We start from the raw sequence: 16,455 nt of genomic DNA on the forward strand, positions 1-16,455 counted from the left end.
CAGATTAAACATTAATTTCAGCCAGGGTTTCTTTAATATGGATGTATTATTATTTTATAGCCTCATTAACTTCACCTCCCTATTTACAATCCATCTCCCAAACCTGCTTTTCATTGAACGTGAGATTTATTTTTCTACATCCACAAATTCATTTGCGTTTCCCTTTAGTAGAATGCCTTCTTCTCCCCAAAGTACAGATGCAATTCCCCTTCTAGATCATCCTTTCAAAGTATCTTCCATTCTGCATATTTATTGTTAGGATCACACCTACCTGACCTAATTGATTCATCTTTACTCTTGCTGTTGTGAATATAATTCTTTTATTTTATTAGATTTTCTTGCTAGTTAATATAGATATCCAACCATTTCTTCATTAGTTGCTAAGTCATGTTCCACTCTTTTTTAACCCCTTGGACTGTGGCACCCCAGTCTTCTCTATCCTCCACTATTTCCCAGAGTTTGCTCAAATTTGATAAAGTATCCACCTGCAATGCAGGAGACCCCAGTTCAATTCCTGGGTCAGGAAGATCTGCTGGAGAAGGGATAGGCTACCCACTCCAGTATTCTTGGGCTTCCCTTGTGGTTCAACTGGAAAAGATTTCACCTGCAATGCAGAAGACCTGGGTTTAATCCCTGGGTTGGGAAGATCCCCTGGAGCAGGGAAAGGCTACCCACTTCAGCATTCTGGCCTGGAGAATTCCCTGGACTATATAGTTCATGGGGTCGCAAAGAGTCAGACACAACTGAGCGACTTTCACTTTCACATGTCCATTGAATTGGTGATGCCATCCAACCATCTTATCCTCTGCCACCCCCTTCTCCACTTGGCCCTCAATCTTTCCCAGCATCAGCATCTTTTCCAGTGAGTCAGCTCTTCACATCAGGTGGCCAAAGTATTAGGGCTTTAGTTTCAGCCACAATCCTTTTAATGAATATTCAGGGTTGATTTCCTTTAGGATTGACTGTTTTGATCTCCTTGCAGTACAAGAGACTCTCAAGAGTCTTCCCCAGAGAAGGAAGTGGCAACTGACTCTATGGATAGTATCCAATTATATCATTTTCCAATAATGATTATTTCATCTTTCCTACAGTTGTACCACAATTTGTTATTCCTGCCTTGTCGCATTGGCTAGAACTTTCAAAGCAGTAGTCAGCATTCTTGGCTTAGTCTTGATATTAAGGAAACCACCTTACCAAGAGTTTCACAGTTAAGTATGACTTAGGTTGGTGGCCAGAAGTCAATATTTTTAGGGAGTATAGAGTATCATTCTAATTCCAGTTTATAAAGACATCTTTTTTAAAAGCCTGAAATTTATATTTTGCATTTTTAAGTTTTAAACATAGGTAAGCATACATTTAAACATGTATTTATAGATGTATAAATTTAAACATGCATACTGAACATATGAAAGTGCAGAGAATAATGCAGCAAATTGCCATGCAGCCATCATCCACTTCAGCAGTGATCAGTTTTGTTTTGTCCTGATTTCACTCACTTTCCTCTCCTCTTACTGTTTTGAAGTAAATCACAGATGTCTTATTCAATGTAGACATATTGCAGCATGTATCTCTGAAAGATAAGGACTATTTTAAACATAACCATAATGCATTTGACACATATACCAATTAAGGATAACCCTTTAGTAATATGTATTATCTAATCAATGATCAGATTGCCTCTTTTATCAGGATCTAAATAAGTTTTACTCATTGTGATTGGTTTATGTATCTCCTTTTAATGTCTATATTTTAGGTTTTTCTTTTCTCTCACCCTTGGATCTGTATCTAGTTCTAGTTGTCTTTGTCTTTTTATCTTCTTTTAAATTTTTTTAAAGAAATCAGGTTATTTGACCTGTAGAGCCTCCATAGTTTGGGTTTTGCCAGTTGCATCCTATGATGTTATTTTATATGTTCCCCCGACCTGTGTTCTTCCTGTAAATTAGTAGCTGTGCCTGGATGCTTGATTAAATTCAGGTTTGATTTGGGGGATAAAAATGCTTTATAGATAGTTTTATAGAAATTGATTTTCAGTCTCATCAGTGTTGATTATCTCTTGAAATGACCATATGACTTTTATTTTTTATATGCCATGATTTTTTTAATTTGATGAATAAGATAATGAATTTGCCTCATAGTTTCTGTCTTTTAACCTTTCATCTACTTTCATTTCATTTACTTGATGAATAAATTAACCTATGTCATTAAATGTCACATGGTAATTTCAGCAGCTCCCTGAATAACTGAATCCTTGATCAGTTCCCTTTGTTTTGATGTGAGTTGTTTGGTGCTCCAAACTTTTGACCAATTTGGAAAATGACTGTTTAACATTTTCTACAATGGCATGACCTTCTTCAAACCAAATTGATCCTGATAGAAAATGCAGAATACAGTAAAGAATGTGTCCCTTCTACATTTAGCCTGGTGAGATCTATAAATACATCAAATTAAGCCAGTCAAGTGTACTGCTAATATTTGCTTTGTAGGCTACATAGATTTTACTCCTTTAGGAAAGGTATTGATAGGAAAAGAGTCAATGAACAGCTTGAAAGTTTGTTGACTTCTGGCTATGGAAATTTTATACTCAGATAAAACTGTCAGCAATTAATAGAAAATATACAGTAGAAATGTATATCTGGAGTGGCTTCTTAGCTATGAAAAGATTATTGGCTTAAGGAAGAAAATGTAGCTTTCCTGTAACTCCACCCAGCCAGCAATCCACTGTAGGAGACTCCCTTAGGAAAGCTAAGACATCCTAAAAGGTGTTTATGCCATTAACTTGTTGCTCTAATAAGTAGTTGACTAGAATGATCACCCTGTGATCATTGTGAGTGAAATGTGCTGTAAGAAAAAGAGAAAAAAAGCAACATCTATTGTTTGAAAAATAACCTTTCTTGACAAGTTTTATTTTTCTAAGGATAACACTATCTAATGACACCCAGGCATTTGCTCAGCAACTGCTGGCAACTTAGAATCTGTTTTCTGTTTAGCTACAAATGAGCTCAGGGTTACAACAAAAATTATATTTTCTTTTAGGTGGAGAAACCCCGTGGGTCACTTTTCATTCTGCTGAAGAAGGAAGAAATAATACTAGAGTCTTCCCAGAGAGCTTGTAAGGGAGGGAGGAATCTAAAGGCAATCTTATGAATTGCCTTCAGCCCCAATATACATATAAGAAAATAGAAAATGAGTGTGTCCTGATTCACTTCTGTGACCTTGGGCAGCCTATACACTTTTGTGAATTGCTTGAGGAATTTTATGAAAGGCTGCAGAACTATTCTTTTGAGATTATTTGTATCCTCTTTTTCAATATGGGATAAATGATACAATCTGTGAAGATTCTTTTTGGTCCACCATTCTACGTGCTCATTAGGTGCTAAAACTCAAGTCCATCACTTAAATCAAATAACCTCCATCAACCCTTGTCACCTTATTCTTTGGAGACAGATGCTTACCTTCTGGGTAATCTACCAGCTTCTAAGTATTTCCAGCTTGGGACTTCCCTGGCAGTCCAGGGGTTACAGCTTCACCTTCCAATGAGGGGATGTGGGTTTGATCCCTGACTCAAGGCCAAAAAACCAAAACATAAAACAGAAGTGATATTGTAACAAATTCAATAAAGACTTTAAACAATGGTCCCCATAAAAAAAAAAAATCTTAAAAAACATTACTTCCAGTTTGTTAGTGAGTGCTGAGGTCCATGAAGTGAGATGCTCTAATTCTACTTTAGAAAGTTCTGGTTCCATTTATGGTCTCATGATGGTTCTTCCCTTAGGAAGAGGGAAGTGTTTCTATAGCAGAGTTGAGGAGAGGAGAGGCCAAGGAGATGGGCTCTGGGAATACCCAGGTCAGGATGGGTTTCTTTGATCTCTTATCACATCCCCACCCCCCCCCGCCCCAACCAAGTATCTATTTGCTCTTCAGCAAAGGATTGAATTACTACTTGAAAAAAAAAAAAATGCCAACCCAGAGCAAGGCTTCCGTGGTTTTGTCTGGCTCTGGATCTTGCTTTGGAGAACAAATGCCTTCCCCACCCATCCGTTGGCATCTATAGGAACTGCTTTAGGTGGCGCGGCTTTTCCTGCTCATCTTCTGAGCCAGAGCATCATTTTCCAGAACCACATAAGCATTTTTTCCTAGTAGAAGTTCAAAGTGCTCTGGTACATAATTGCTGAGGAGCTATATTCTAAGCAAAAATAATAATTTCAGATTTATTTTTAAAAATCGGGAGATCGAAGATCAAGGAAACATGCAGATTTCTAAATATATAGCCACGGAAAATATCACAGGTAAGGATTGGAGAAAAAAAAAACCCTGCAACTTTGCAGCGATTGCCAGTTTCATGTCGGAATATAAAAATTATTAGTATTTGTATATGTTATTGAGAAAACTGCATGGAGTGATTTAATTTCATCTTTTGCAAGTAAACTGTTAAGAATTGTCCTTAAAACTCCTATTCTGGGCTCATTCCCTCAGGGAAGACAGGATCTAAGGATCCTTCCTTGAGGTAGACACTATAAACTCATACTAATTCCTGCTAATTGTCAAAGAAGAATAGACTGGTTTCTTATCAGCTGTTTCCTTTTGTGTAATAGCTGTGGTCTGTTAGTGCTATCTGCTTCACTGATAAGGAAAACACCACCTAAAACAAGCAAGAAAGTGAACCATCCTTTCCAGCAGTATTTTCTTTTTAGGCTGTCTTTGAGCAGAAAAAGCCTGGTATACTAAAGGAAATACACTGTGTGATTCCATGGGAAAATATTTAGTAATGAGCAGCCAACACTTAATCACTTCTCAAAATTTTATTGTGTATATTTACTAAAGTGTGCAATAGTATGTGATTCCCAAAATGTTTAGTTACTGATTCTGTGGCCCATATTCTATAGACATGTTGCTATTAATATTTTTAAATATTTTAGAGTTTTAAACTGTTCAGATAACCCATACGATTGTAAATACGTTGAATTTATGTAACTTGAAGCCCAGTCCGAAATGTTTGAGAATTGCACCTGAAACTTACAATATATTGTAAATCATATTCTTCAATAAAAAAAATTTTAAGAACCATTATAGAATTATGTGGATCTGGAAAGTTGAAAATAATTACATATTTGAGATAGTTTCTTTTTCTTTTAGCTCAATTGTTCTTCAGTTTTATTTTATATGCAAATTGAATAGGTATAAATTATTGACAGTGATTTTGAAAAAGAATAATTTATTAATATTTACTTCATGTTTTATAATCACTCAATGGTTACCCCTCCAAATCAAACCATCTCTTCACATTTTGTGAAAGAATAATTTACCAAGAAACAACATTCAAGGCTGACTGTATGTAATTACAGAGTCCGGACAGAAATGTTTTTGCTTCTCTTTGTTCCATATTTATGCCATTAGTAATGGAAACATGTCATCTCTTTGTGTGTAATTTTGCAGCTGGCAAAGCATTTTATCAAGCTTTGCAGCAATGCTATGATATCTCATTTTTGTAGCTGAATACTCTGAGACAGGTAGCTGGGGCCAGAGTCCTGCAGATAGTATTTGGCAAAATTGTGCCTTGCACCTGATTCTTCTCAGCTAACTCTAGGGTCGTTTCACTACCTTTTATCTATAAAGATCTCCTTTTAGGGAAAATTGTTTACAGTCTTACAAATTTCCACTGCAGTGACTTTAGTTATTGTTATGTCTAGGTGGTCATTAAAGAATTGTGGATAGATGGAAAGAAGAAAGAGGCAGGCAGGCTAGAAAGGAGGGAATCCTATTGCATGGTGCAGGATTTGGGGAGTCTTTAAAATGGTAAATTTATTCTCCACATCGTTGGTTAAGTCAGAGAACTGTCCAGACCTCCTCAAAATGGCCACTAGTCACTAGTCCTGATGGTCACTTGTCTATCCTGACAGACCAGGCTGAGAGTGAAACGCTTGAAGCAACTACTGTACCACTTACACTTTCTTCCTTATAATTTTGAAATTGGTAACATCCCAGAGAAGGTGTGTTTGGGACAAAACGTCCATATAAATGCCAAACATAAAGGTAATGAAGTCATAGTTACATATTCCTAATTGCTGTTCAGTTAGCACTTACTTTTGTTGTTGTTGTTTAGTTGCTAAGTCGTTTCTGACTCTACCCGCAGATTTTGACCAACTAGTTACAAAGCAGAAGGAGGCAGAGTTTATTAAGGACTGAGTAAGTGAGATCTCTGTTGCCTACTTCTAAAAGCAGCTATGAAGGTCATCTTTTAGGTATCAAAAGCACATTCTCTTGGCAGAATTGTAATCTTTACCTCTTATAAATTCCTGCCAGCTGCCTTAAAAAGAAGGCTGTTTCTACAGTTTGGCTGAAGAACCTGCTTTGTCTGTCTCATTAATTTCTGGCAGAATTACCAAACGGAAACTGACTGTGCAATATAGCATGTATAGGCCAAAGACAAAGGATATCACTGCAAAATTTATAGATCTGCTTAGGGCTGACTGTGCACAGCGTTCAACTAAGGAGAATATAGGGAAGCCTGGCAAAAATCTGAAAGATGCATTTATCACCATTTCCATCCCCGGTTCTTCTGACAATTACAACTTATTCCCGTGTTTGGCTGTTGGTTCAGAACAGCTGTACCCAAGTCAGTCCACGCGTTGTGTCTCCTGGGAGTTAATTTCTGCTTTGTAATTCCGTGATCATTTTTATTCTTTCTGCTGCTAAAGGATGTAAGCACTAAGTAAGATAGTCCCTGATCGCATAAGAGAGCTGCTACTTCATTTTCTCCAAGAGTTATTATCAACTATTCCTATTCCTAGTGATCCTAGTCCATGATCTAAGGACGTTTCAAATGATTGTGTCATAATTCAGGGTGTCATGCAAAGGATAATGCATGTCAGGGAGAATACTTTTAAAGGATTGGGGGAGGGGGAATGGATTATTTCAAGTTTTAACCCCACATTTCTTAATGCTACTTAGTTATTAATGCAAGATCAGAAGGTGCAAGGAATAGGTATGATGTATCTGTCTCTTCTGTCTATCACAGCTGATTTTCTTTGTTAGTTTGCAATGAATATGGAGTGTCCGCTTTGGCGGGGAAGGGAATGTTGGTTTTGCTGGTTTTAGTGAAAGCCTCAGCATTTGTTCTGGAAGAGCCTGCTGCAGTGTTTGCTGCCCAGCTTGGATAAGGGGGAATTCTTAGCAGACTGGCAGGAGGGATTCAGGGACTGCTGCTGGGGTCTGCTGGAGGCTCAGAGCTCCTTTGCAGGAATGAGGGTGACAGAACTCTGCGGGCGGTCCCTTCAGCAGAAATACTCTGCCCAATTTGTCATTCCATAGATCCCTGTCAGCAGTGAACGTTCTTAAGCACAAAACCTTTAACATTGAAGACAACCACCCACCTGATATTTTTAAAGGTAGTTGCCATGGATGAAAATATTCATAACACCTAAGTATATAGTTTTTGACATGAAGATATATGTCAAAATTCTTGCTAAGTGATATATAGAAATTGCCTACTCAATCATATTATAGACCAAATGATGCAAATTATGTTCCCTTCTTCCTGAGAAGAAAATGGTAAAAGGGTAGCTGATAACAGAGGGTAAAAAAACCTCTCTTTACATTCCATGGTTCTTTGATTAGGTTTATAGACCTGATTTGGAGAGAGCTTTTTATTGGAATAGTTAAGAAATGAACCCAATTTTTAATTACTATAGTAATGATTCGAGAAAAGCTTGCCTCTTTGAAATCTTCAGATTTCTATTAAGCTTTACATCTGATTGATAGATACCAAAATTAAGATTCTTCCCTATTTATTCCATTTCCACACCTGCTGTTATTCATCAGATGCCAGTTTAGCACCAATTCGTTTACCTTGTTGTTGTTAAGTCACTAAGTTGTGTCCAACTCTCTGTGATCCCATGGACTGCAGCACGCCAGGCTTCCCTGTCCTTGTCTATCTCCCGCTCAAACTCACGTCCACTGAATCGGTGATCCTTTACCTAGATTATTGATCATCTCTGTAAAAGTCCTGTAAGAGTCCCCTGTTTTCTAAATGGGAAAATTGACCATCTGGGTGGTTCAGTAACTTGCTCTTGAACACAAAGCTAGTAGGAGATGGTATTTGAACCAGATCTGTCTCCTAAGTGCAAATCATTTTGACTGTCCTTTGCTCTTCCTCCTAAAAGCCATTGGTGAGAACCATGAAATGGTCCCAAACTTGCCTTAGACAGAAGAATAAGAGACCAGAAAGGCATGGAGTCATTCAGAAACTGGATAATCAGATGCTAAGTATTTTGGTCAGGTAGAGTAACAATTCAAGCAGAATTAGAGGAGCAATTAGGTTAAATGTCAAACACAATGTGCACTGATGAAGGAAATGAAAAAGAAAGGCAGGATAAAATGGAAAAATACATGAAAGGTCAAATATACGCAAACAACGGCATCTGAATTCCAGTTGCAAATACTAAAATCAAAATTAATAAGGAGCACAAAGGGTTAAAAATCACTAAGACTGTGTCAGATAATATTTCATTTCATAATGAAATAATGTTATTAGTTGCCATTTAAAATTGATACCTAAATTCAGTTGCACTGATATGAATTTATATCACTATATTTGAGCCTTCCTGCAAAATGTTTCTTTTTTTTTTTAACTTCTTATTTTGTATTAAAGTATGGCCAATTAACAATGTTGTGATAGCTTCAAGTGAACAGTGAAGGGACTTGGCCATACATGGAAAATGTGTTTTTCTTAGTAGATCTTCTCTTTTCCACTTCTTTAGAAGATAAAGTATTGGTTATAAGAAATGTTTGTTTCCTATTTAATTGTAATTAAGTTAACTATAATTACCCTTTTATAATTTTATTCTGTTTATTTACACATAGAAAGTACTTCGTGTCTTTAAGTCTTAATGCTGTTGTTTGTTAAGCCAGAAAGTTTAGTGGAGCACATCTTATCTATATGAGCTCTTCCTTCTAAAAACATTTAAAGGCTGCTAAGAAGAGGGAAAGATGGGTGTAAAACTTTCCCTTGTTTATCTTTTATCCAGCCACATCTACATCTACAGCTGGGACAAGCCATCTTGTCAAGTGTGCAGAGAAGGAGAAAACCTTCTGTGTGAATGGAGGCGAGTGCTTCATGGTGAAAGACCTTTCAAATCCCTCAAGATACTTGTGCAAGTAAGAACAGAAATCCTCTGTGTGACTTCTGTCCATGACCGCTTCTTTCAGATGATTCCGTGTCTCATGATGTATTGTTGCTGCCTTTTCCAGTTTTGTTGCATCGTTTGAATAATGCTGTTTTATTTGTAGAGTGTTGTGAAAAGTTCACACCATTTATCTACTCTGTTATATCCAGAATGGTTTTTTGCTTTTTTCCATGTGGGTGTTTGGTTGTTTTGTTTTTTTTTGGGGGGGGGGGGGTGGTTTGCCTTCATATTTATAAAGTTGCTTTGCTTGTGGTTTTCCTCCTTGTTACTTAAGAGAGATGTGCAAATATCATAGATGCCTAGAACTTTGGACACCTGCATCTCCATCCAATGTATGAATGAAGCTGTAAGATAATATTCCTTTTTACCCTGGTGTCACCTGTGAAGCAAATAGGACAACTAAAAGAAGCAGAAGGGCAGGCAATTATTTGCTGACCCATCTGTTAAACTTGGCATTAGCTTTATAGCTCCTTTAAAAAATGGAGTTTAAGTTGATCTCACTAATGAAAAACCAGCAATGTGTATTAGTTTGGAAATGCACTTAGTGTGTGTAGCATCATTGCGTGTAGAAGGCAGAGTGTTTTTTCATGCACTGTAGTTATTTATAGATATGTTTAAAATGGTGCTCTCTCCAATGACCTGAAGGAGTTGATGAACCGTTAAGAAGTATCACAGTTATTCTCTCTCAATAGACAAAATTAAACAAAGATGTTGTCAGGACATTAAATATTAAAACTCTGCAGTTAAAATTAGTAGGTCTCATTAAAAGCATGTTTATTGTGTAATGCATTTTTAGTTTATGCTTGATATATAGGGTCTGTGTGGTCCATGGACTCAAATAATTTGTCATGTTAAAAGATATTTCATGTCTCATTGAAATGATTAAAAACACACGTTTATTTTGTAGTTAACTAGGAGCTGTATCTTTCATAGATATAGAGAATAATTATAAGCCAAGATAAAATTAATAGGTAAGAATCTTTTCAAAACTTTGAAGCAAGGTAAAAAATGAAAGCATATATATAAAAAATAATTTCTTCCAACTCTGAATGATTTTATGACTATCAAATGTTTATTTTTTTAATTTTTTATTTTATATTGTGATTTAGCCAATTAACAATGTTGTGACAGGTTCAGGTAGGCAGCAGAAGTACTCAGTCATACATGTACATGTATCCATTCTCCCCCAAACTCCGCTCCCATCGAGGCTGCGGCATAACACCGAACAGTTTCCTATGCCAACATGTTTATTGTTTGAAAATTAAAGATTCACTTTTTTGGTCACCAGCATATCAAATCTATGTACCTATAGCAGAGAATTAAAATTGGTCAGTTTCAGCCTTTGATTCTGCCAGTTTGCTGTGAATATATCCCAAACATTGCTCCCTCCCTGAATTTTTCATTGTGAGTGGAAATGAATAAATTCTGTAATTTCCTATAAGATTTTCTCTGATCAAAATAGGAAATATCAGAAGCTGAGAATTGGAATCTGTAAAATGAGGTACATTTACTATATGGGGACATCCTGCTAGTCTGTCCTAGTCTTAGACATACAATCTAGCTAAGTTTCAGTAAATCTCCTTGGAAGAAAACCTTTAAATTACGGTTCCTTAGATGCTTCTCCTTTTTAAACAATCGTACCCAGGTTATTTAAATCTATGCCTCCTCTTTTTTTTTTTTTTTTTTTACTTCTTTGAAACTTCTCTGAGATGACTCAGTTTTAATTATAATAATGAAACATGATCTTTTTCATACTAGCCTTTGCAAAAAAGATTTGCAAGCTGAGTGAGTACATATGATAGTTTCTGAATACCTCTTAGGAACCAATGCAGTTATTCCCTACATATTAATTTCAGCTATTCTGTGGCCCTCCCACGACCTATACAAAACCTGCTGTCACCTAAGTGCTATTCATTGGTTCCATTTTGGTATTGTGCCAACAGCTGTGATTTTTTTTTTCCCACCCACACAGCTTTTCATTAAACATTAAGTCCAATCTAGAAAGAAATACTTGTTTTTTATTTTTCTAATCTTAATATGAAATGTTTGGTATTCCTCTAATAGTTACTAAAGCAGCAAACCACAAGTAAACATTGTGTCCCCCAACTGAATCCTGTACCAATTCTCAGAAAATTTGCACTATGATTTTATCATATCTTTTTTTTTTTTTTGGTAATTGTAATCTTTCAGAAAAGTGTTAAAGATTATCATGAGCTCTTATTGGAAAGAAAACCTGTGACATTTATGATTTTGATAAGTTTTATCCCCCTTTTGCACTGCCTTTATTAATACATGAAAGCAAGCCAGAACACTGAAGAATTGAGTGTAGTCAATATCCAAAATATTTCATGCCTTTTTTGTTCAATGAGTATATCTTTTAATCCCTGTGTTGCAAACATGTATAACATTAAAAACAATCACTAGTCAGAAATGAAACAAAGGCGCATAATATACCAAGTCTTACAATAACATGTTGTTCACTGGACGACTTGAATAGAAACAGAAAACGTGAAAGTGTTGCGTTGGCTCATCATGGCCCTGTGTATGAAGCCAGTTCATAGTTTCCATATGGTCCATCTGTCTAGAGCAAAACATTTCTGAAGCATGAACCACATCGTTCAAAGTCAGCTTTATCCCTGACTTAAGACATGACTCAGAAACACCACAAGCATGTAAGTTTCCAAGTGGTCTCTCTGGTCACCTAATCCACTCTTGTCTTCTTGGGAGTTGAAGTGGAAGACTTTACAGCAAATCTCTTTTGTCTCTCCATTTAGAACAAGGTGTTCCAAATGGATTAACCATATAACAGTTAAACACTTCTCTGAGGAGAGGTTTAGCTGTTACTTGGACTTCTCTCCTGGGAACAGTGTGGGAATTTCCGCGGTGTTTCTCATCTTTTATATTTCTCTTCTCTCTATAGTAATTTAAAATTTATCCTGAGGGGGAGGAAAAAAAAAAAAAAACCGTTTCTATTCCGGATTGCATAAAGACCAGAAAAGAATCATTCCATCTTTTACCCTCTGGTGCCCCATGTAGTCACATGGTTCAAAGAAAGAAGACACATTGAACTTGACATTGTCCAGATTATCCTCTTGGTTTTCTCCCCTTGTTCTTGTATATCTGCTCTTCTGAGTAGTTATACTTAAGAGAACTCTTTTGGAACATGTTGATGTGATTTTTTTTTAATCTAAAAATGACTTTATACCAGACCATATTTATAAACCCATGATGCTGTCCTGTGGACAGATGTGGCATCCCCATGTGGGGATTAGAGTTTTAACCACCAATTTTGGTGACTAGTCTTGAGCTCTTTCACTTCAACTCTCTGGACAATTTATTTATAACATAGAGTTAATATATTCTCCAAATTTCTTCCCAGGAGTCAGTGAAATTAAATGAACTCATTTCTGTGAAAGCACTTCTAACTCTGGGGAAGTGAGTTTTTCCTTACAATAAAAAATAAATGGTAGAATTACATTGTCTCTGTAGACATTGGAAAAATATATACACCTGTCTTAACAGACTGTGTTATCATGTTTAATTCCCAGTTCTTCATTTTGTTTAACACTAGCTGTTTTTATTTGATTTGTTGGGGCCACCAACTAGCTTTATAACTTTGCATTTGATGTTCATTCAATCATGTAGTATCTCTGATCATTAATTTCCTTATATTTAAAAACAGAAACAGAAAACAAACAAAACATAAGAAAGTGGGAGGTGCCTTTAAACATGAACTTACCATTTCGTCTAATTAATTTTTATGAAACCATGTAGTATATATAAGGGCCTATATTGTATTACACATGATTATAGAGACAGTTATGAAAATATTTAACTATAGGAGATAAAGTCACAATAAATGTGCTATAATAAATTAAACTCGGTAAATGAAATGTTAATTAAAATTTGTTTATAAAACAAATTTTATCTATCCTACATCTATCCCAGGCATTTTTGTAAACACAGAGAAAATATACAGCATGGTCTCTGGCCCCTGGGAACTTAGTCTATTTATGGAAATAGAGTAACTGAAATAGTAGATCAATTAGAGTGTCTTTATCCCAGGTGGTACAGTGCTGATTATTATGATAATGAGAATTTAAAGAAGAAAAAGAAAAGCCTGGAATATGTTGAAGACTTTATAAGCATAGTCATCATTTATGGAGTTTTTTCCACATACTATTAAATATACCATATACCATATCATCTAATCTTCCCATTAGACACAGTGACATGAATGCCTTAGACCAGCAACTCCATTTTGGGAAGTAAAAAAAAACAAACAAAAAAAGTCAGGTTAGACAGGAGAATCAGTTTCTGAGCTCTGAAAACCAGGGAGAGGACTTTGGACATTGTGACAGCTAGTCAGGAGTCATAGTACCTTCTGGAACAGGTTGGGTACACCATAAACCTAGAAGATGTTTAGGGTGGAGAGACTTCCATAGAGATTAGAGACACATGGGCACTAGATAAGATGGGAAGAGAAAGCCAAGATATTAGCTAAGGTTAAGGTTTTATAAAATCCTTGCTTAGTAATTGATGCAAGTAAAAATGATGATGAGAATAATATATTTATAGCACATTAGTAGCTGGTGGTTCAGATTCAAGTTGTGTCCTGTAGCCTCATCATCATGGCTGTAGAAGGAGATATTTGGAATACAGCAAAGGAGTATATTTTGGATTAGTCCTGAAGTGCCTAAGAACAGCCAGCTCTGGGAGACCTCATCCTTCAGAGCAAGTGAGGCACATAGCTGCTATCAGATTGAGCAGGGAGACAAACCTTTGTGAGTGGGTGGGACTCATATGGCAAAGATCTAGAGAGTCAGCTCTTCAGATGACCTACCTACAGTGACAGTCATTGTAGTCATTTCCTACAGTAACATGTAGAAAATGTTATTGAAGGAATACTCATTTCTTCTGTGTCCCTCTCTGTATCTACAATCCCACTGTGTACTTCCTAGGTACTTATTAACTCATTTTGACTTTCATGAAGACAGATGGAAGGAAATATTTTGGTTCTTATAGAAATCAATTTAGCGTCAGTTTGGCCTAAAAGCAGTTGCATTGTGTTCTTAATAGCTTGGTTCTTTTTTTCTCCCCAAATCAGTTAGGCAGCCACATATATTTATTGATATCCTTCCATGAGGCAAATTCTGTGCTTGTGCTTGTTATGAAGTGGTAAACAAAATCACATGGTCTCAGCCCTCATGGAGTCCTAGGCCATTGTGAGTAGCAGACAGATTTCAGATCATTAATTAAATTGTAAAGGATAGGTGTGCTGAGTGCTTTGACAAGTATTTAGGGAGCTAAGGGAATGTATCATGGAGGACACCAACCAGCGAGAAGCAGAGTCTTCGTGGGGGAAAATACATGTAGGTAGCCCTCACCTTGAGAAGCATATAGTCTATTTAAAATAAAATGATCTCTCAGCAAAATTCAAGTATACAATACCATATTATGAACTAATTACACATTAGATCCCAGGAATTTTTTTATCTTACAACTGAGGAAGTTATAAGTTATCTTATAACTGAAATTATTTATCTTATAACCAAAAAATTTTTAAATAGTCACCATATGAGGTGACTGATGAGTTAATTAACTTATTGTGGTAATCATGTTACAATGTATAATATATCAAATCATCAGTTTGCACACCTTAAGTGTATATAATATTGTCAATAATACCTCCATAAATCTGGGGGAGGATATCAAAAATTAAAATAAAATGCACCATTTTGAAATATTTCTATTGAAAGTTTTAAGTCAAAAGTGAGTATTTAGAGGTTTCATCATCAAATGAGGCTGGAGTGGATGGAAGGTTCAGAATTGCTATGCTGTGTACAGGGGCATCCTCCAGAGACAAAACCAAACCACAAATTAGCCGTGTCCATAAGTCATCATGTCACAAGGACAGAGAGATGTATGGGCTATAGACTGAGCCCGTATCCGATGAAATTGTTTGACCCCAAAGTAAAGAATACATCATTTAGGGTAAACAATGGCAAGGATTTTCATCTACAGATGAGCATTTCAGAACAAGCTGTACAAACAGAACTTTGGGAAGGGCACCAGGGTTCAAACGAGGAGAGGTTGATTCATAAACACCGACACCTCATTAGTGGGATTGTATGTCTTAGACATTGAAAAACAGCAGTGCAGATCCAGGATGACTTCGTTTTTTTTTTTTCCCCCCTCAGTATTTATCCATGAGTCCACTGTGGGTACTCTTTGTATACCGTTATCTCAAAAATTGGGAACTAGTCCCCAGATCATTATAAAAAAGAAATGGGATGATCCATGCTAGCTGAACAGTGATGGGGAGGTCTAAGGTTGGATCTGTAGGAAATGTTATTGAAGGAACATATTATATTTAATATTTTCTTTAATGATGTTGAAGAAGGCATTTCCTTGAGGAAACAAATGTCTTTTGCAGATGATACCATAAGGAACACTAAAACACAAAATTAGAAAAGCATATACGAACGTTAAGAAATTTCACTTCACAGGAGATAACAGAATGCAGTTCATCTTGGAAAAATGCAGACTAATAGTAACAATCCATTTGGGAAAGAATAATGTACAACACAGATACTCAGCCAGTGAGTGGGCGAGTTCTGGTCAGAATCCCGAGTGAAGGGGGGAAAATGTCAGCCCTTGTAATAGGATACTGTATAAAAACAAGCTAGCACTGTGGTGTGTACGTTTCCAAGTCTGGTTTACGGAGTAAGAGCCGAAGTCCTTAATGCCTAACATTTAAACTCACCGATAACCCTTCACATGTATATGTTGGCCTTTCCATTACCTACTATTTGTAAACATGGACATCAAAGAAATTGCTTCAGATGTTGTACTATATGAAGGAAATACCCAAACCAGTATTGAGGTAGAGTGAAAAGGCAATAGGGCTTCTTCTTTTTTGGATGATTGTCTAAAATATCTCCTGCTGGAGTGATGGGTAAATAGAGGGGAAATACCGTATGTAAACCTGTTTCCCTTCTCCTGTCGGATCAAGGGAGAACCTAATGAAAATTAATGAAAGCAACAAGTAAAGACAGGAAGAGAAGGGATGTAAGAATGGTTTATAAATTGACCATAAATTTAAAAAACCACTAAGCCATTTATAATGGCTTATAAAATTAGCAAATCCTAAATAACCGGAAGTTTCCTGGGGTTCTGGAAATATCTTTAACAATATCTAGTGTCTCCACCAAAAAAAAGCAGGGGGGAAATAATTTATTCAATTAGAATGTAAAAACTATACCAAACAGTA

General features: G+C 36.3%; 1 protein-coding gene across 11 annotated transcripts in view; it reads left to right on the top strand.

The window, feature by feature from the left end:
* The window catches only part of NRG1 (neuregulin 1), a 229,605-nt gene that overhangs the window by 181,905 nt on the left and 31,245 nt on the right, over positions 1 to 16,455 (top strand). For all 11 annotated transcript variants that reach the window (XM_043893621.1, XM_043893623.1, XM_043893622.1 and 8 more), the window contains one exon: positions 9,024 to 9,153. In XM_043893621.1, the coding sequence (XP_043749556.1) occupies positions 9,024 to 9,153 (130 nt within the window). The remainder of the gene's footprint in view (positions 1 to 9,023; positions 9,154 to 16,455) is intronic.

The sequence above is a fragment of the Cervus elaphus genome, chromosome 32 (assembly GCF_910594005.1).
Source record: "Cervus elaphus chromosome 32, mCerEla1.1, whole genome shotgun sequence".
Classification (NCBI taxonomy): domain Eukaryota; kingdom Metazoa; phylum Chordata; class Mammalia; order Artiodactyla; family Cervidae; genus Cervus; species Cervus elaphus.